The sequence below is a fragment of the Rhinopithecus roxellana genome, chromosome 7, assembly GCF_007565055.1.
Source record: "Rhinopithecus roxellana isolate Shanxi Qingling chromosome 7, ASM756505v1, whole genome shotgun sequence".
NCBI classification, from domain to species: domain Eukaryota; kingdom Metazoa; phylum Chordata; class Mammalia; order Primates; family Cercopithecidae; genus Rhinopithecus; species Rhinopithecus roxellana.
Window position 1 is genome coordinate 49,856,650 of NC_044555.1, and position 19,743 is coordinate 49,876,392.

Here is a 19,743-nt window from a genome sequence, read left to right on the forward strand (position 1 = left end):
TAATGTCTGCTAATTGCAGTAAAGCTGTTTTAACCATTTGGAAACTAGTTCATGTAATTTTTTGCCAAGTGACTTAGGTACTTATTGTCTGCTGACAGCTAAAGTATTTTCCAAAACCCTCAACTCTCTGTCTAGTAAACTATTGCAGGTGAATATTTGTCTCTGCCAACATAATCCATGCATAACTATAAAACTAGATTCTGCTTTGATATTTGCAAATACATTCTTGCTTCCCAAAACAGCCTGTTTGCATCACAGTCATATATAAGATAACTATTTCCACTGCATCTTCCCAAAGTTCACCACTGCTTAATAAGGTCTGTTTAAGGTCGAACAAATGCAATTGAATTTTGATTACATTGAAAATGAAGAATAGCAGGAATATAATATGAAAACACTTTGTGTTGTCAACAGTGATTTATACAAATCCCAGTGACAGATACTCAAGACTACTTTCCAGGGCACATTCATAATCTCATTGCTAAAAATAAAAGAAAGTACACTTATTCTGCCTTTTTCAGTTCTGCCTCTTCTCTTTCAGTCAAAAGCCCTTATGTTAGTAACCTTTATTCTTTTTTTTTTCTTTTTTTAAAAAATAGTTTACCAAGTGTGAAGTCTTCTAGGGCCAGAGACAGATTTTCTGTGAAGTTAATGAAGCTTAAGTTTCAGAGCTCCTCATTTGCATTGACCTTCTAAGACTCTAGAAGGAGTATCAGCAGTGTGTTTACATGGTCATGTGTTTTTGTACAATTTGAAAAAGTAAAAAAAATTTAACCACAACCCTTCAAGACCATTGTCCATTTCTACTTCGATGACTCTTCTGTTAGACCTCCCCTTTGTGTTAGCGTGATATTGGAGTGGCCATGAGCATTTTGGGGATGTGACTAAGGGGAGGTTGAGTTGGGGATATGTTTAGTTCGGGGTTAGTAGGCTATTTGACTATATAGGTGATTCTTTGTCACTTCTGTGTATAGTGGAGTTTTTGCAAGGAATTCTGATATAGGGATGGCTTCTTGGAACACCCCTACTACTCATGGTACCAACTCACTAAGCATCATGACATGAAGGTGTGGGGCTCAGTGTAAAACTGGTAAATGAATGTTACCAGTTCAAAGAATATGTAAGATTAGTCACTTCACAAGTAAATTTGAAATGCCCTGAAATCTTACAGCTCATATATGAAAGAAACTCAATAGTTTTCTCAAATTTGACAGCAGCCCTAAAAATTTATCAATGCCTAGTTGTTATGTTGAAAGGAACATTTCTAAACTATCATTAATTTTAAAAAAATTTATCTAGAGAAAAGACTTAACTATTTTTATTTTCTTTATATACAAATGATTTTATAAAGTCGTCAAATGAAGCACTAAAGAATATACAGCCAAAAACATAGGAAAAGAAAGTATCAGAGAGGTATATCAGGCATTATTAATAAAAATGTTTTTGTTATGGATTTTTATGATATTTGTTAGCTTTAAAAACTTATAACTCGTGATTTAATTTAATTTTTTTTTTTTTTTTTTTTTTTTTTTTATTGTGAGACAGAGTCTTGCTCTGTCGTCTGGACTGGAATGCGATGGTGCGATCTCGGCTCACTGCAACCTTCGCCCTCCTGGGTTCAAGCAGTTCTCCTGTCTCAGCCTCCCGAGTAGCTGGCATTACAGGCACGCAGCACCATGCCCGGCTAATTTTTGTATTTTTAGTAGAGACGGGGTTTCACCATGTTGGCCAGGCTACTCTCAAACTCAGATGATCCGCCCCCCTCCGCCTTCCGGAGTGCTGGGATTACAGGTGTGAACCACTGCACCCGGCCATATAACTTATGATTTTTGTTATGCGCTTGGAATATTTTCTTTGGTACAAAATTTTGTTGTTTATGGTTTTGTATTCTTTTTTTTAAAGAAGGCCCTTCAAATTGTTTAAGTTTCAGACACCACAAAGTATGAATTCCTCTCTTTCTAGACATCATATAGAAAATTGTCTTTGCCCAAACATAATTTATAGTCAGAATGTAGTTCAACATGATCATACATAAATATTGATTACTTTTTAAAGAATGTTAAAGCTTAAAATTTCTGCAAATAATTAATGGGAACTAGGCTTAATACCTGGGTGAGAGAATAATCTGTACAATAAACCTCTATGATACAAGTTTACCTATATCACAAACCTGCACATATAGCCCTGAACTTAAAATAAAAGTTAAAAAAGAAATGTACACAAAAAATAATATTTCTATATCATAACTTCTAGGATTATAATTAAGCCTGAGGTGCAGTTCATTTAGAAACCAGATTTGGAGAGAAGAGTGTTTCAACTAAGTCAAGGAGCTCTTGGTAGTGTTTGGAATGAAGTAATACAATTGTGATATTAAATTGAGTAAGTTGTTTTATTGGAAAATGCAACAGCAGAACAGATTAGAACTTTAATTAACAGAATTCAAAGAGAGTGAATAGTCAGGAAATCTCTAATTTTGGAATAAATAGAATATGACTGTTTGCCTTTGCAACTTTAGAATTTAAATACATTTTGGAAATTGTGTCCTAAGTTATACAGTACATAAATGTAATCTTCTTGTTTGTCCTGCCAGTGTTAAGACTGTAGACTTTAAAGGGATTAACCTGAAGTTTAATTTAATCACCCCGGTAGTCTGTTCAAAGGAAAAGTAAAATAGGCAGATAATGTGAAGATCTTTCTCTGGGGTTGTTTGGCCTTTTTGAAAGTAGAAATGTAAAAACAAATTTAATAAGATATAAGTACTGAATGATTCCAAAGGTTAATGCCTTATTAACAAATTAGTTTGTCCCTGAAACTTACAATGCTAACTTTTTAAGTGCTTTTCCCCTTTGATTAGATAAAGGCGATAGCCCATTCCCTTAATATAGACTACCCTTTAGAAAAATGACCACATCACGGATCACGAGGTCAGGAGTTTGAGACCAGCCTGACCAACATGTTGAAACCCCATCTCTACTTAAAATACAAAACTTTAGCCGGCCGTGATGTCGTGCACCTGTAATCCCAGCTACTCAGGAGGCCAAGGCAGGGTAATCACTGGAACCCTGGAGGCAGAGGTTGCAGTGAGCTGAGATCATGCCACTGCACTCCAGCCTGGGCGACAGAGCAAGACTCCAACTCAATAAATAAATAAATAAATAAATAAATACATACATACATACATACATAAAATAAAAATGACCACATGAATGCTAGCAGTTACTAAATTCCTCCTTTGGATCAATAAATACATTCGTTACTCCCCTTACAATTAATTGGTGTTTTTATTATTGAAAAAGTAACACATATACAGAGTAAAATTCCTCTCCCAAGGAAAACTAGTTGTCCTATGTATATGTATCCTTCCAGAAAGACTATTAATATAAAACTGTTTTTTTTTTTTTATTTTTTGAGATGGAGTCTTCTCGCTCTTGTTGCCCAGTGTGGAGTGCAGTGGTGCGATCTCGGCTCACTGCAACCTTCGCCACCCAGGTTCAAGTGATTGTCCTGCCTCAGCCTCCTGAGTAGCTGGGATTACAGGTGCCTGCCACCATGCCTGGCTAATTTTTGTACTTTTAGTAGAGACGGGTTTTGCCATGTTGACCAGGCTGGTCTCGAACTCCTGACCTCAGGTGATCTGCCTGCCTCGGCCTCCCAAAGTGCTGGGATTACAGGCGTGAACCACCGTGCCTGGCCAAAACTATTTACAGGTACATAAGTATATATACTTGATGTGTGTGTGTCCACTTTTTCTAAAAACGGAAGCATACTATGCACATCATTCTGCACCTTGCTTTTTTTTAAATTAGCAAATATATCTTAGATATTGTTCCACATCAATATATAGAGACCCATCTAATATTTTTTCTTTCTATGTGGGACTGTTTTTTTGGCTTCTTAGCTTTTTCTATGGCAAATGACAGTGCATTGAATATTCTGTTTCTCAAACTGGTGCTCTGTCACCAATACTATATTAGAGTAACACAGGCATTTTTATTATTATAAATTAGTAGGTAATAATCATTTATCTATGAAGATGTAGAATCAGCTTCAAAGAGGATTAGGTTTCTGATTTAGTTGAACTCTATTCTGAGGATCAGAGGAAGGTCAAATCCAAGATAAAAAAATTAGCAGTGAAGGAATGGTGTAAAGAGGGACTTTCACTATTTCTTTTGTATATTTTTGTATTTATATTTTTATAGCAAACAATCATACATTTGTTGTATAATTTTTGAAGCAAAGTGAAAATACATTAGAAATGGCCAGGCATAGTGGTTCATGCTGTAATCCCAGTATTTTGGGAGGCCAACGTGGGAGGATTGCTTGAGAACAGGAGTTTGAGAACAGCCTAGGCAACATAGCAAGACCCTGTCTTTTAAAAAGAGAGAGAGAAAGAGAGAGAGAGAGAGAAAATGAGAATATATTAGAAATGAGAATTCTGACAAAGTACTCAGTTTAAAGATAGTTTAGTTCGTGAAAAGCAATGCTACAACGTAATAAAAACTAACAGAATCTGCATCTTTTTCATCTTAAAATATTTGATTTTTGAAGTTTTAGATTGATTTTGAACTATTATTTAGTTTTTAAGAATTGTCTTTTTCTAGTTTATGGCCGGGCGTGGTGGCTCAAACCTGTAATCCCAGCACTTTGGGAGGCCGAGACGGGTGGATCACGAGGTCAAGAGTTCGAGACCATCCTGGCTAATACGGTGAAACCCCGTCTCTACTAAAAAATACAAAAAGCTAGCCGGGTGAGGTGGCTGGTGCCTGTAGTCCCAGCTACTCGGGAGGCTGAGGCAGGAGAATGGCGTAAACCCGGGAGGCGGAGCTTGCAGTGAGCTGAGATCCGGCCACTGCACTCCAGCCCGGGCGACAGAGCGAGACTCCGTCTCAAAAAAAAAAAAAAAAAAAAAAAAAAAAAAAAAAAAAAAAATTGTCTTTTTCTAGTTTATAATCTGATTTAAAAGTTTTAAAGTGGTAACCTTTATTTAGGTTACTCAAATAGGATAAATGTTCATGGAGCTTGATGGCTTCCTCTTATGATATTTTAATTTTCAATATTCTATATTGAAATATCAAATAGAGTGTTGCCCTATTAATGTAAACACATTATATTTTTCAACAAACCATAATGTAATTTGTATTGAGACTGTATGTATTATAAATGAGGATCGTTTTGTTTATTATAAATAGTTTTTAGTTGATTCAAAAGTATATTATGGGTGGTGAATCAAACATATTAGAAATTCAGGATAATTGATTAATCATCTCACTTTTCTGATTTCAGTCTCCACATCTATAAAATAACAATCCTTTCAAGCTGTGAAAAATCTCTTATTACCTTTATGTTGAGTTGTTATATGAAAGTGTAAGAAAGTAAGCTTTAAACTATCTGAAGACTCCCACACTGAGCAGCATGCTAACCTGAATTTGTTATGATCATGTATAAATTGATTCCTGGGGGATTAAAAGAAATTTCAATGTGCTAAAACTTGAGCTAAGTTATTTTCCCATAGTGACTTTTAGAAATGTGGAAATATTAGAATGTTCTGATTGTCAGTTCTGTTAAAAACTCAAATATGTTTTAAAACCATTTCAAATTTAAACTGGCATGGGACAATATGTGAAATGTGAGGGGAAAAAATAACTAAAATTTGGTTCAAACACTAGAAATATTGTATACTTTTCAGATTATTTATGAGCCATACATTGCTCAAATCATAGGCATAGAATTTTAGTTTTCCAAGGAAATTGTAGATGGAAAGAGTGTAGATTTTGGAGTTACATACACCTGCATTTGAATCCTAGCTCTTTCATTTTCTTGTTGGGTTCCTTGGGCAATTTATTCAATTTCCTGGCCTTCATATAGGAACCCGAATCACCTTTGTCTTAGTCTGTTTCCAGGCACCTATACGAAAATACCATAAAGTGGGTGGCTTATAAACAAGAGAAATGTATTTCTCACAATTCTGGAAGCTGGGAAGTCCAAAATCAAGGCGCTGGCAAATTTGGGATCTGGTGAGGATTGACTTCCTGGTTCATGTATGGCACACCTTCTCCCTGTGTCCTCACATGGTGGAAGGGACAGGGTAGCTCTCTCGGACCTCTTTTATTAGGGCACAAATCCCAATCTTGAGGGCTCTGTCTTCATTATCTAATCACCTCCCAGAGGCCCCCCCACCAATATTATCACCTTGGGAATTCGGATTTCAACATATGAATTTCTGAGGGACACTTTCAGATTATAGCACCTTTCCTTATCAAATAAGAAAGAATACAGAAGAGAAAACATATACTGATGACAACCTAAGAAGTGGTAGTAACATAGTTTTTTAGTTTTTATAGAAAGTTAGAACTGAAAAGATTATTTTATCTAGTCTCAGGAAACTGTAGCCCTCAGAGGTAGGGTGATTTGTTTAAGGTTCTAGCTTTCATATTGCCTAAGAATAGAAGATGCAGTCTTTGTGGGTTTATGCAAATTATACAGAAATCATATGCAAATAAAGTATACTGTGCCTGAATTTCATGTTTGACATTTCAAGAGACACAGAACACCACAAAGATTAAAATAAAGGATCTTTACAATCCCTGTGACAGTCAGCACTCCACACCACCATTAATACTGTGAAGGCCACACAGCACGTTTGGTATATTTTACTTTTTTCTCTCCCACTACTGCCTTCATCAAAATACAGTGAATAGTCCTCCATCTTCAGTCTTTCCTATAAGCTATATTTATAATTTGTAGGCTGTTACATTTATTTTCAGAGGAACTTTTTTTTTTTTTTTTTTTTTCCTGAAACAGAGTTTCACTCTCTTGCCCAGGCTGGAGTGCAGTGGCGCGACCTCCGCCTCCGGGTTCAAGCGATTCTTGTGCCTCAGCCTCTTGAGTAGTTGGGATTACAGGCGCCTACCACCATGCCCAGATAATTTCTGTATTTTTAGTAGAGATGGGGTTTCACCATGTTGGCCAGGCTGGTCTTGAACTCCTGGTCTCAAGTGATCCACCCACCTCGGCCTCCCAAAGTGCTGGGATTACAGGTATGAGTCACCACTCTGGCCCAGAGGAACTATTGATATAATGGAAAAATAGTTCCTCTGAAAATAAAAATAACAGCCTTAGTTCATAAAAAAGATTATGAGAAAAAGACAAGCTGTTGAAATATTGGAGCAATGTGGGGAATGAGGAAGGTGGGATAGGGCAGGGAAGGGAGGGGAGGTTATTTTTGGAGCAGGGGTTGGGGTTAGAGGATATATGAAAGGAGAGCAGCACAGACCCAGAATCAGACTGCCACCAGCACTTTCCAGCTGTATGGAGTTTGCCTGGTTTTTGCTCACCATTGTATCTCTAGCAGCTAGCATACTGCCGGGCACATAATGGGCATTCAGTAAATATTTGTTGAATACGTAAGTACCTTTTTTTTTTTTTTTTTTTTTTTTTTTGAGACGAAGTCTTGCTTTGCCGCCAAGCCTGCAGTGCAGTGGCGCAATCTTGGCTCACTGCAACCTCCGCCTCCCAGGTTCAAGTGATTCTCCTGGCCCAGCCTCCCGAGTAGCTGGGATTACAGGCATGCGCCACCATGCCCAGCTAATTTTTGTATTTTTGGTAGAGACGGGTTTCCCTGCGTTGGCCAGGCTGGCCTCAAACTGTGACCTCAAGTGATCCACCCGCCTCAGCCACCCAAAGTGCTGGGATTACAGGTGTGAGCCACCGCATCTGGCCTATAAGTACCATTTTGACTTTCTGCCCAAAGATTTAGCACCCAGAGCTGTACTATGAATTTGTTTCCTTTGAGACTTTAGGTTTGAAAAGTCTCTTTGCTATCTAACATTCAGAGGAAAAGTTGAGTGCTGTTAACCCTGAAGATGGATACTTTTGTTTGTGCTGAGTGTAGTCAGTTTTTAAAACAGAAATAGAGTTTACTAAAGGAAGTGTTTTCTCATCTGCAGCGTGCAAATTGCATAGGGTACTATGACTTCTCTTTTGTATAGAATTTTATGCATAGTTTTCTTATGCCTTTTATAAATAAAAGATAGGCTAAAGCAGTTAGAAAGTATAGCAAACCATCCAGTGACAAAGTGATTTTTTTTTTTTTTTTTTTTTGAGACAGAGTCACACTCTGTCACCCAGGCTGGAGTGCAGTGGCACGATTTTGGCTCACTGCAGCCTTGACCTTCGGGCTCAGGCAATCCTCCCACCTCAGCCCCTTGAGTAGCTAGGACTACAGGAGTGTGCCACCATGCCTGGGTAATTTTTGTACTTTTTGTAGAGACAGGGTTCCACCATGTTGCCCAGACTGGTCTGGAATTCCTGAGCTCAAGCTATCTGCCCAACTACCTTGGCATCCCAAAGTGCTAGGATTACAGGCGTGTGCCACCTGGCCTGACGAAGTGATTTTTGCTTTTAAAATGAGAACAATTTCTGACTGGCTATGTTGGTAAATTGATATTTTTGGGGGGCGGGTGGGTACTGGGGAACCAGGTCTTGTTTAAGATGTACCAGATACAATGTATTTGAAGGGCAAGAATCCTTTACCTTGGTACTTTATCAGAAAAAGTACAGTAGTACCTAGAGCAATACCACCCAAGAATGGTCTGTGATGATGGAAATACTGTGTATCCGCCCTGTCTGTTAGGGCTAACCACATTGGCCAATGAGCACTTGAAATTTGGCTAGTGCAACTGAGGAACTGAATTTTTAATCTTATTTAATAATTTTTTTTTGTTTAAAAAATAATCATCTAGTAAAATAGACTTTTTTGGGTATATAGTTCTATGAAATTTTTTTTTTTTTTAGTTTTGTGAATGTTAACACATGTATAGATTTGTTTAACACCAACACAATCAGGACGTAGTGCAGCCCTGTTACCCCTAAAAAACTCCCTCTTGCTACCATTTTCCCTACCTCTAACCCCTGGAAACCACTGTTCTGTTCTCCATCTTCCCCTTTAGTCGGAAAGTTTAAATTATTTACAGTCATTTTCTTAATTCTAAAATCACCTCAGGGGAGTGAAATTAAAGTTTAAAAGAGGCCCTCTAAAAACACAAGGACACAAAAGCCTTCATTTGATGGTGGCTACTGTTAGATTGCATCTCTTTCAGTAGTATGTGTCTCAACTATACATGGTTTGACTATTCTGCGTTTTTTTTCATGGAAAATGTTATATAGTATAATCCAAAACCAAATATGACTTATTTCTCCACTACTGTTTTGGATCATTTATGCTAGTGATTTCCTCCATCCCTAAGAACCAACTAGCCAAGTAGAATTATCAGAGTCTTAGAAACTTTCCATGCCATGGGTACATTTCACATTTTCACCCAAATACACAGTCATCAATTATCAAGCTAAAGGAAGAAATAAAAATATGTTCATTAAAATAAGTGAAAGATTTAACTATTGTAGACAATTTTAAGAGAGATTTTCTATGCTGAATTACTTATATCTTTGAGTTTTTATTTTATAGAGCAAAGCTTTTCACTAGAAATTAATAACACCCATATTTAACTGCTTTTTGAATATTAATATCCTACTGCCATCTCAAAAATCAATAAGTCCAACACTGAATTTATCATCTCTCCTTTCCCTCCACTTTAACTTCTTAATTTCTTCCTGATTTCCTCCTCTCTTTCTGGTATCAGTTAATGACACCACCATCTACCTATCCACTGGCCCAAGCCAGATACCTTTAAGTCATTCAAGTCACCTCCTTTACCCTATACATCTTGTTAGGAGGCCCTACCCTCCTAAATGTATCTTGGAGCTGCCTCTTTTCTCTTTGTCCCCAATATTCATGTCTTAATTCAGACCCTCTATTGCACTACTGTTGCAGTAGCCTCCTAGCTGATAGTCCTCCCTCCTGTATCACTCCACCCTACTCCACTATCATCTTCCACACTGCCTCCAGAATGATCATTCTCTAAAATGAAAATCTAATCACATAATTCTCTGCTTAACTTTTCCATGGCTTTCTATTACCTATAGGATAAATCACAACCATAATTGGCATATAGAACCCCATAATAGAGCAGTTGCTGAATTCTCAAGCCTCTTATCTTTCTCTACTTTTTTGTTTCCATTCGTCTGAAATTCCCTGCCTCATATATCCTTGCTGATTCCTGTTTGTCCTTTAACACTCAGGTATTATCTCTCCTAAGAAGACTTTTCTGATCCCTATTCCCAGGGATGAATGGGTATCCCTTTTCTGTATTCTCTGTCCTATTGTTCCTGTGACATGTTCAGCTTTGTATCCTGAGAATCCCAGTTCCTGACACACATAATAAGTGCTCAATAAATAGTAGTTGCTCAGTGTTTAATTTTATAAATTCACTGCTGTTACAAAGAACTTTCCTATCTATTTACTCATATGATCCTTATAATAGCCCTGGAAGATAATAGGGCATATTTTCTCATTTTTCAGATGGTAGAACTAATAAGTGTGGTTAGCTAATAAGTGGAGAATTGATGCTGGAATTTAAATGTTTTGACTCCCAACCCGGTATTTGTGTGTGTGTCTGTGTGTGTGTGTGTGTGTGTATGTATCTTCATCATGAATCTTTGTAAGATGTCAGCCAAAGAGATGCAATCATGACAGTAATTAAATTATATGCAGTAACTAAGCTTTAAGAATATAATCATTGTTTTATCATCTAATTGGGCAAAACAATAAAGATGTTCTTATTTTGAACAAAATTAATAGTATGCTTTAGTGACTTAGGGGGATATAGGAGTATATGCTATAAAATCCTATGAATACTGCCTTCACTCATAAACTGGCATGTTTATACGTTTTGTTGCCAACAAAGTTATCCTAATTGAACATTATTTTTATTTTTTTAAATTGATATATAATAGTTATACATATTTTTAGGAAATTGAACATTTTAAAAGATTAAACTTCATATTACCTTTTGTTTTTCTGTAGCTGATCCTGTTTCATGTATAACCTTTTCAGTTGGTAGAGTGTGAAGTGTTGGAGTAATTTATGAAAGGAGGTGGAAGGAAAGAGTAGTTTGTACTCTGTTGTGAAATTCTAGGGTGTGTTTGTCAATATACATCTTTCAAATGCCTGATAGATACCATAGTCACATATGTCTGCATATATAACTTTACCATTCTTGTAGGTACATAAGACATTTTATGTTTCTTTCTAACAAGAAGAGTAAAAATGAAAACTAATAGGGAAACTCCATTAGATTGAGTTGTCTCACTCTTCTTGAATGTGGTGTGATGATTGATATTTTAAATCCTATATGGTAGAATTTAATTAAACTAACTTTTGGAATTTCCTTCCAAAAGGTATCACTGGAAGAAAAAAATGCAACTATTATTTATGACCCTAAACTACAGACTCCAAAGACCCTACAGGAAGCTATTGATGACATGGGCTTTGATGCTGTTCTCCATAATCCTGACCCTCTCCCTGTTTTAACTGACACCTTGTTTCTGACTGTTACGGCTTCACTGGCTTTGCCATGGGACCATATCCAAAGCACATTGCTCAAGACCAAGGGTGTGACACACATTAAAATTTACCCTCAGCAAAGAGCTGTAGCAGTGACAATAATCCCTTCTATAGTGAATGCCAATCAGATAAAAGAGCTAGTTCCAGATCTCAGTTTAGATACTGGAACACTGGAGAAAAAGTCAGGAGCTTGTGAAGATCATAGTATGGCTCAAGCTGGTGAAGTCATGCTGAAGATGAAAGTGGAAGGGATGACCTGCCATTCATGTACTAGCACCATTGAAGGAAAAATTGGGAAACTGCAAGGTGTTCAGCGAATTAAAGGTAATGTGTCTGGTGTTGTTTGATTGTTTTGTAAGACTTAGGTGTCTGTTTTGATCTTTTAACTTTTTCCTTTCTTCTTAAGCATGAGTTTTGAATCCATGGGACTAGAGTGCTTGCTGTATCATTGAGGTACAGCATATTCCCAGGATTAATGTCAGGAAAGTAATGATTATAATTAAAGATTACGTAAACCTTGAACTGAAGAAAAGGCAGCTGGGTTGGCAATTCATGGAATTCAGGGTTCTTAACACAACATGACTAGCGTACTCTTTACCTCTAATATATTTTACCCAGGCGTGGAGAAACTTGGAGACCATAGCTACAGTGGTCCTATCTCTTACTTGTTTCTAGTCTATGCCAGTAACATTTTCTGAAAAGAAAAAAAAATTAAGAAAAGATGATGACAAGAATGAGAAAGAAACAATTATTTGTGGTTATTTAGAAAACAGGATGTTTTCTGAAGTAGCCCAGGAATAACTAAATTAATTATGTTTCTTTTTATTAACTAGTCTCCCTGGACAATCAAGAAGCTACCATTGTTTATCAACCTCATCTTATCTCAGTAGAGGAAATGAAAAAGCAGATTGAAGCTATGGGCTTTCCAGCATTTGTCAAAAAGCAGCCCAAGTACCTCAAATTGGGAGCTATTGATGTAGAACGTCTAAAGAACACACCAGTTAAATCCTCAGAAGGTTCACAGCAAAGGAGCCCATCATATACCAATAATTCAACAGCCACTTTCATCATTGATGGCATGCATTGTAAATCATGTGTGTCAAATATTGAAAGTACTTTATCTGCACTCCAATATGTAAGCAGCATAGTAGTTTCTTTAGAGAATAGGTCTGCCATTGTGAAGTATAATGCAAGCTCAGTCACTCCAGAATCCCTGAGAAAAGCAATAGAGGCTGTATCACCAGGGCAATATAGAGTTAGTATCGCAAATGAAGTTGAGAGTACCTCAAACTCTCCCTCCAGCTCATCTCTTCAGAAGATTCATTTGAATGTAGTTAGCCAGCCTCTGACACAAGAAACTGTGATAAACATTGATGGCATGACTTGTAATTCCTGTGTGCAGTCTATTGAGGGTGTCATATCAAAAAAGCCAGGTGTAAAATCCATACGAGTCTCCCTTGCAAATAGCAATGGGACTGTTGAGTATGATCCTTTACTAACCTCTCCAGAAACCTTGAGAGGAGCAATAGAAGACATGGGATTTGATGCTACCTTGTCAGGTAATTATCATTTTTTCTTTGATTACCCTAATGTTCTTTTACTTCCATTTTGCTGCTGCTTTAGGCATTTATCAATGAGAAATGATTCTTAGGCACTGTAATTCCACTTTTGCAAATAAGTCTTATGGAGGTAGCCAACAGTGTATACAAAGATGCATAAGGATGTTTGTATAATTGCTTATGATATTTAAAAACTGGAAACAATAAATGACTCATGGTACAACTATAAATAACTCATGATGACATGCTATGAAATCATGAAACATTGTGGCATTAAAGATAATTAATGCCACAGGAAGCTGTCTGAGATATTTTGTCAAATGAAACAAAAAAAACTGAAAAGCTATATATACACTGTGATCAACATTTTATAAAGAAATGTATCTGAATTTATACCGTGTATATATTGTTTATGTATATGAATAAGATTCCTGGTAGGACATGAACCAAAATTTTAAGTGATTGTCTTTGGGTGGTAGGATAAATGTGATTTTTGTTTCCATTGTGCTTTCCTGGGTTTATAAATTGTTTTCACAATAAGAATGTATGTATGTAAGCTATGTATTTATATAATGGGGGAAACCAGTGCTCTTTTAAAAACAAGAGTAATTGAAATAAGTAATAGGATTTTTCTTTTTTTTTTTTTTTTTTTTTTTTCTTTTTGAGACTGAGTCTCGCTCTGTCACCCGGGCTGGAGTGCAGTGGCTGGATCTCAGCTCACTGCAAGCTCCGCCTCCCGGGTTTACGCCATTCTTGTGCCTCAGCCTCCCGAGTAGCTGGGACTACAGGCGCCCGCCACCTTGCCCGGCTAGTTTTTTGTATTTTTTTTAAATTTATTTTTATTGTACTTCAAGTTCTAGGGTACATGTGCATAACGTGCAGGTTTGTTACATATGTATACTGTGCCATGTTGGTGTGCTGCACCCATCAACTCATCAGCACCCATTCATCATTTATATCATGTATAACTCCCCAATGCAATCCCTCCCCCCTCCCCCCTCCCCATAATAGGCCCCAGTGTGTGATGTTCCCCTTCCCGAGTCCAAGTGATCTCATTGTTCAGTTCCCACCTATGAGTGAGAACATGCGGTGTTTGGTTTTCTCTTCTTGTGATAGTTTGCTAAGAATGATGGTTTCCAGCTGCATCCATGTCCCTACAAAGGACGCAAACTCATCCTTTTTTGTGGCTGCATAGTATTCCATGGTGTATATGTGCCACATTTTCTTAATCCAGTCTGTCACAGATGGACATTTGGGTTGATTCCAAGTCTTTGCTATTGTGAATAGTGCCGCAATAAACATACGTGTGCATGTGTCTTTGTAGTAGAATAATTTATAATCCTTTGGGTATATACCCAGTAGTGGGATGGCTGGGTCATATGGTACATCTAGTTCTAGATCCTTGAGGAATTGCCATACTGTTTTCCATAATGGTTGAACTAGTTTACAATCCCACCAACAGTGTAAAAGTGTTCCTATTTCTCCACATCCTCTCCAACACCTGTTGTTTCCTGACTTCTTAATGATTGCCATTCTACCTGGTGTGAGATGGTATCTCATTGTGGTTTTGATTTGCATTTCTCTGATGGCGAGTGATGATGAGCATTTTTTCATGTGTCTGTTGGCTGTATGAATGTCTTCTTTTGAGAAATGTCTGTTCATATCCTTTGCCCACTTTTTGATGGAGTTGTTTGTTTTTTTCTTGTTTATTTGTTTGAGTTCTTTGTAGATTCTGGATATTAGCCCTTTGTCAGATGAGTAGATTGCAAAAATTTTCTCCCATTCTGTAGGTTGCCTGTTCACTCTGATGGTAGTTTCTTTTGCTGTGCAGAAGCTCTTTAGTTTAATTAGATCCCATTTGTCAATTTTGGCTTTTGCTGCCGTTGCTTTTGGTGTTTTAGACATGAAGTCCTTGCCCATGCCTATGTCCTGAATGGTACTACCTAGATTTTCTTCTAGGGTTTTTATGGTATTAGGTCTAACATTTAAGTCTCTAATCCATCTTGAATTAATCTTCGTATAAGGAGTAAGGAAAGGATCCAGTTTCAGCTTTCTACTTATGGCTAGCCAATTTTCCCAGCACCATTTATTAAATAGGGAATCCTTTCCCCATTTCTTGTTTCTCTCAGGTTTGTCAAAGATCAGATGGCTGTAGATGTGTGGTATTATTTCTGAGGGCTTTGTTCTGTTCCATTGGTCTATATCTCTGTTTTGGTACCAGTACCATGCTATTTTGGTTACTGTAACCTTGTAGTATAGTTTGAAGTCAGGTAGCGTGACACCTCCAGCTTTGTCCTTTTGACTTAGGATTGTCTTGGCAATGCGGGCTCTTTTTTGGTTCCATATGAACTTTAAAGCAGTTTTTTCCAATTCTGTGAAGAAACTCATTGGTAGCTTGATGGGGATGGCATTGAATCTATAAATAACCTTGGGCAGTATGGCCATTTTCACGATATTGATTCTTCCTATCCATGAGCATGGTATGTTCTTCCATTTGTTTGTGTCCTCTTTGATTTCACTGAGCAGTGGTTTGTAGTTCTCCTTGAAGAGGTCCTTGACATCCCTTGTAAGTTGGATTCCTAGGTATTTTATTCTCTTTGAAGCAATTGTGAATGGAAGTTCATTCCTGATTTGGCTCTCTGTTTGTCTGTTACTAGTGTATAAGAATGCTTGTGATTTTTGCACATTAATTTTGTATCCTGAGACTTTGCTGAAGTTGCTTATCAGCTTAAGGAGATTCTGGGCTGAGACAATGGGGTTTTCTAAATATACAATCATGTAATCTGCAAACAGGGACAATTTGACTTCTTCTTTTCCTAACTGCATACCCTTGATTTCTTTCTCTTGCCTGATTGCCCTAGCCAGAACTTCCAACACTATGTTGAATAGGAGTGGTGAGAGAGGGCATCCCTGTCTTGTGCCAGTTTTCAAAGGGAATTTTTCCAGGTTTTGCCCATTCAGTATGATATTGGCTGTGGGTTTGTCATAAATAGCTCTTATTATTTTGAGGTATGTTCCATCAATAGCGAATTTATTGAGCGTTTTTAGCATGAAGGGCTGTTGAATTTTGTCAAAAGCCTTTTCTGCATCTATTGAGATAATCATGTGGTTCTTGTCTTTGGTTCTGTTTATATGCTGGATTACGTTTATTGATTTGCGAATGTTGAACCAGCCTTGCATCCCAGGGATGAAGCCCACTTGATCATGGTGGATAAGCTTTTTGATGTGCTGCTGAATCCGGTTTGCCAGTATTTTATTGAGGATTTTTGCATCGATGTTCATCAGGAATATTGGTCTAAAATTCTCTTTTTTTGTTGTGTCTCTGCCAGGCTTTGGTATCAGGATGATGTTGGCCTCATAAAATGAGTTAGGGAGGATTCCCTCTTTTTCAATTGATTGGAATAGTTTCAGAAGGAATGGTACCAGCTCCTCCTTGTACCTCTGGTAGAATTCAGCTGTGAATCCATCTGGTCCTGGACTTTTTTTGGTGGGTAGGCTATTGATTGTTGCCTCAATTTCAGAGCCTGCTATTGGTCTATTCAGGGATTCAACTTCTTCCTGGTTTAGTCTTGGGAGAGTGTAAGTGTCCAGGAAATGATCCATTTCTTCTAGATTTTCTAGTTGATTTGCGTAGAGGTGTTTATAGTATTCTCTGATGGTAGTTTGTATTTCTGTGGGGTCGGTGGTGATATCCCCTTTATCATTTTTTATTGCGTCTGTTTGGGTCCTCTCTCTTTTCTTCTTTATTAGTCTTGCTAGCGGTCTGTCAATTTTGTTGATCTTTTCAAAAAACCAACTCCTGGATTCATTGATTTTTTGGAGGGTTTTTTGTGTCTCTATCTCCTTCAGTTCTGCTCTGATCTTAGTCATTTCTTGCCTTCTGCTAGCTTTTGAATGTGTTTGCTCTTGCCTCTCTAGTTCTTTTAATTGTGATGTTAGAGTGTCCATTTTAGATCTTTCCTGTTTTGTCTTGTGGGCATTTAGTGCTATAAATTTCCCTCTACACACTGCTTTAAATGTGTCCCAGAGATTCTGGTATGTTGTATCTTTGTTCTCATTGATTTCAAAGAACATCTTTATTTCTGCTTTCATTTTGTTATGTACCCAGTAGTCATTCAGGAGCAGGTTGTTCAGTTTCCATGTAGTTGAGCGGTTTTGATTGAGTTTCTTAGTCCTGAGTTCTAGTTTGATTGCACTGTGGTCTGAGAGACAGTTTGTGATAATTTCTGTTCTTTTACATTTGCTGAGGAGTGCTTTACTTCCAATTATATGGTCAATTTTGGAACAAGTGCGATGTGGTGCTGAGAAGAATGTTTATTCTGTTGATTTGGGGTGGAGAGTTCTGTAGATGTCTATTCGGTCCGCTTGGTGCAGAGATGAGTTCAATTCCTGGATATCCTTGTTAACTTTCTGTCTCATTGATCTGTCTAATGTTGACAGTGGAGTGTTGAAGTCTCCCATTATTATTGTATGGGAGTCTAAGTCTCTTTGTAAGTCTCTAAGGACTGGCTTTATGAATCTGGGTGCTCCTGTATTGGGTGCATATATATTTAGGAGAGTTAGCTCTTCCTGTTGAATTGATCCCTTTACCATTATGTAATGGCCTTCTTTGTCTCTTTTGATCTTTGATGGTTTAAAGTCTGTTTTATCAGAGACTAGGATTGCAACCCCTGCTTTTTTTTGTTCTCCATTTGCTTGGTAGATCTTCCTCCATCCCTTTATTTTGAGCCTATGTATGTCTCTGCATGTGAGATGGGTCTCCTGAATACAGCAGACTGATGGATCTTGACTCTTTATCCAGTTTGCCAGTCTGTGTCTTTTAATTGGAGCATTTAGTCCATTAACATTTAAGGTTAATATTGTTATGTGTGAACTTGATCCTGCCATTATGATATTAACTGGTTATTTTGCTCGTTATTTGATGCAGTTTCTTCCTAGCCTCGATGGTGTTTACATTTTGGCATGTTTTTGCAATGGCTGGTTCCAGTTGTTCCTTTCCATGTTTAGGGCTTCCTTCAGGGTCTCTTGTAAGGCAGGCCTGGTGGTGACAAAATCTCTAAGCATTTGCTTATCTGTAAAGGATCTTATTTCTCCTTCACTGATGAAACTTATTTTGGCTGGATATGAAATTCTGGGTTTAAAATTCTTTTCTTTAAGAACGTTGAATATTGGCCCCCACTCTCTTCTGGCTTGTAGAGTTTCTGCCGAGAGTTCTGCTGTTAGTCTGATGGGCTTCCCTTTGTGGGTAACCCGACCTTTCTCTCTGGCTGCCCTTAAGATTTTTTCCTTCATTTCAACTTTGGTGAATCTGGCAATTATGTGTCTTGGAGTTGCTCTTCTCGAGGAGTATCTTTGTGGCGTTCTCTGTATTTCCTGAGTTTGAATGTTGGCCTGCCCTACTAGGTTGGGGAAGTTCTCCTGGATGTTATCCTGAAGAGTGTTTTCCAACTTGTTTCCATTTTCCCCCTCACTTTCAGGCACCCCAATCAGACATAGATTTGGTCTTTTTACATAATCCCATACTTCTTGCAGGCTTTGTTCATTTCTTTTTCTTCTTTTTTCTTTTGGTTTCTCTTCTCGCTTCATTTCATTCATTTGATCCTCAATCGCTGATACTCTTTCTTCCAGTTGATCGAGTCGGTTACTGAAGCTTGTGCATTTGTCATGTATTTCTCGTGTCATGGTTTTCATCTCTGTCATTTTGTTTATGACCTTCTCTGCATTAATTAGTCTAGCTGTCAGTTCTTCCACTCTTTTTTCAAGATTTTTAGTTTCTTTGCGCTGGGTACGTAATTCCTCCTTTAGCTCTGAGAAGTTTGATGGACTGAAGCCTTCTTCTCTTATCTCGTCCAAGTCATTCTCTGACCAGCTTTGATCCGTTGCCTGCGATGGGCTGCGCTCCTTTGCAGGGGGAGATGCGCTCTTATTTTTTGAATTTCCAGCTTTGCTACCCTGCTTTTTCCCCATGTTTGTGGTTTTATCTGTCTCTGGTCTTTGATGATGGTGACGTACTGATGGGGTTTTGGTATAGGTGTCCTTCCTGTTTGATAGTTTTCCTTCTGACAGTCAGGACCCTCAGCTATAGGTCTGTTGGAGATTGCTTGAGGTCCACTCCAGACCGTGTTTGCCTGGGTATCAGCAGCAGAGTTTGCAGAAGATAGAATATTGCTGAACAGCGAGTGTACCTGTCTGATTCTTACTTTGGAAGCTTCCTCTCAGGGGTGTACTCCACCCTGTGACGCATGGGGTGTCAGAATGCCCCTAGTGGGGGATGTCTCCCAGTTAGGCTACTCAGGGGTCAGGGACCCACTTGAGCAGGCAGTCTGTCCGTTCTCAGATCTGAACCTCCGTGTTGGGAGATCCACTGCTCTCTTCAAAGCTGTCAGACAGAGTCGTTCGCAGCTGCACAGGCCTCTGCTGCTTCTCCTGTTGATTTTTAGCTGTGCCCTGTCCCCAGAGGTGGAATCTACAGAGACAGGCAGGTTTCCTTGAGCTGCTGTGAGCTCCACCCAGTTCGAGCTTCCCAGCGGCTTTGTTTACCTACTTAAGCCTCAGCAATGGCGGGCGCCCCTCCCCCAGCCTCGCTGCTGCCTTGCGGTTAGATCGCCGCAGACTGCTGTGTTAGCAATGAGGGAGGCTCCGTGGGCGTGGGACCCTCCCGGCCAGGTGTGGGATATATTCTCCTGGTGTGCCAGTTTGCTTAAAGCGCAGTATTGGCGTGGG

At 38.3% G+C, this 19,743-nt stretch overlaps 1 protein-coding gene across 4 annotated transcripts in view; it reads left to right on the plus strand.

Annotated features, from left to right (window-relative positions):
• ATP7A (ATPase copper transporting alpha) overlaps positions 1-19,743 on the plus strand; it is a 175,711-nt gene that overhangs the window by 93,128 nt on the left and 62,840 nt on the right. For all 4 annotated transcript variants that reach the window (XM_030934230.1, XM_030934229.1, XM_030934231.1 and 1 more), the window contains 2 exons: positions 11,296-11,785; positions 12,295-13,020. In XM_030934230.1, coding sequence (XP_030790090.1) covers positions 11,296-11,785; positions 12,295-13,020 — 1,216 coding nt within the window. The remainder of the gene's footprint in view (positions 1-11,295; positions 11,786-12,294; positions 13,021-19,743) is intronic.